Source organism: Poecilia latipinna, unplaced genomic scaffold, assembly GCF_001443285.1.
Source record: "Poecilia latipinna isolate Pla-1442-1.1 unplaced genomic scaffold, P_latipinna-1.0 Scaffold560, whole genome shotgun sequence".
NCBI classification, from domain to species: Eukaryota; Metazoa; Chordata; class Actinopteri; order Cyprinodontiformes; family Poeciliidae; genus Poecilia; species Poecilia latipinna.
The window spans coordinates 450,968-452,892 of record NW_015113176.1 but is presented as its reverse complement, the minus strand read 5'-3'; the positions used below and the strand labels follow the sequence as shown (position 1 = coordinate 452,892).

At 45.1% G+C, this 1,925-nt stretch overlaps 1 protein-coding gene across 1 annotated transcript; it reads left to right on the top strand.

Annotated features, from left to right (window-relative positions):
• The first annotated feature begins 1,200 nt into the window (after positions 1 to 1,200).
• Positions 1,201 to 1,857, top strand: LOC106953111 (histone H2A-like). Its single transcript, XM_015041667.1, has one exon. It carries the CDS (start codon positions 1,424 to 1,426, stop codon positions 1,808 to 1,810), a length of 387 nt encoding a protein of 128 aa, XP_014897153.1. The 5' UTR covers positions 1,201 to 1,423; the 3' UTR covers positions 1,811 to 1,857.
• The last annotated feature ends 68 nt before the right edge of the window (positions 1,858 to 1,925 follow it).

The window sequence follows — 1,925 nt, the reverse complement described above, 5'->3', positions numbered from 1 at the left end:
TGGTTCGACTGGTGGAGGGAGAGATAAACACACAGACAACCACACAGCGCAAAATTATTGAAGTGTGTTAAATATTTATAACAATACACACAAATAAGTACTTTAAATTGTCCATGAAATACCAGAAATGCTTTTTTCCCCTCCTTTATCAAAGGCAACATTTAACCGTTCAGCTGAGAGGAATGATGGGAACGGATCCAAATTCAGTTTGGTTCCGTGCAGAGTGAGGATGAGGAGAATACCTCCGACCAGACTGGAAGGAGCTGCAGGGATGTGACGGTTCTTTTGGTTCAGTGGGTGGTTAGCTCGTCTGGTCCACAGGGAAACAGACATCAGAACTGGAATCCAGATCAGGAATCAGGATCTGGAGCAGGAACAGAACGATGGCCTGTGTAAAACAGACCAGTTCCCACTTAGCAAAGCGCGTTACCAGGTGAATTTTTTTTTTCCCAGTCACACATCAGACCGGGAGTCTCCCACCGAACCGGTGAGCAGCAGCCGTACGGCTGATCATGTGACAGGAAAACCGCGTGAGGACCGACTCACTGAATGGTCTTTGTTCTCGATTGATTTATTTTTGTGCTTAAAGGAAATTAAGAAAATTAGATCTTTCTAAAATAATTATTTAAGTGTAACGGGTAAGTGTAACATAAGCTTGTGAAATAAATAAAAGAAGTGAATCTAAAAGAAATGGTAAAAAAAAAAATCCCTGCATTGTCCTGCATTAAAAAGACAAAATGCTTTACGAACACAAAAAAAGTTGTACTGAGGACTGGAACTGGAAATCAGCTTGTAAAACTGTCAGAATGTCTTTAGCTTTTCTGTTTATTAATCAGTTCTGTAAGTGTGTATTGTTCAAATCCTAAGATCTTATTAAATATACATGTATTACTCTGCTAAATGCATTTCCTGACCTAATATTAAGATTTCCAAAACAACAGAGGATTAAAATGGTCAGCACAGATTCAATAAATGATCTATAAAATAAGATCATCATTGACCTGAAGCCTGAAGCTTTCTTAGTGAAAACAATTTTTATTTAATTATTGGTCACATCATAAATACAGGACTTATCTTTATTTTTAATATTATTATTATTGTCGTTTTTAAGCATGAAGTTTAATTATTTGTCTATCAGTAAATCATGCAAATATTATTTTATCTCGGCCATTTTGTGCTCCGAAAACATCACTTAGGCCGCCAGGCGTCGGGGTTTTATTTTGTAGGCCCCATCCGGCGGTGAGCGGAAGTGTTGTGTCTACTGTGAGAACTTGACGCGCGCTGTTCTGATTGGAGGATTACGTTTGTGCTGAAGTGCGACCAATCAGTGAAGAGATGGCAGGTATAAATCCCCGACGCTCCTGTTTTGACGCATCCTTTCCTCCTGTTTGGTGAGGGCGAAGGTGTATTTGATCGAAACAAGATGTCTGGACGCGGAAAGACCGGTGGCAAGGCCAGAGCTAAGGCCAAGACCCGCTCGTCCCGTGCGGGGCTCCAGTTCCCCGTGGGCCGTGTTCACAGGCTGCTGCGCAAGGGGAACTACGCCGAGCGCGTCGGTGCCGGAGCTCCGGTGTACCTGGCTGCGGTTCTGGAGTACCTGACCGCTGAGATCCTGGAGCTGGCCGGGAACGCCGCCCGCGACAACAAGAAGACCAGGATCATCCCCCGCCACCTGCAGCTGGCCGTGCGCAACGACGAGGAGCTCAACAAGCTGCTGGGCGGCGTGACCATCGCTCAGGGAGGCGTCCTCCCCAACATCCAGGCTGTCCTGCTGCCCAAGAAGACCGAGAAGCCGGCCAAGGCCAAGTAAACGTCCGCAGCCCGAGCGACAACCCAACGGCTCTTTTAAGAGCCACCTACTTCCGTCTGAAGGGTCAAAGTTTCTAGAATTCACTTAAAATGCATAAGGTCTGAGATGGGTTAAA

What these genes read in the sequence shown, in the direction of transcription:
- LOC106953111 (XM_015041667.1), top strand. Translation starts at nt 1,424, where the DNA reads ATGTCTGGACGCGGAAAGACCGGTGGCAAGGCCAGAGCTAAGGCCAAG.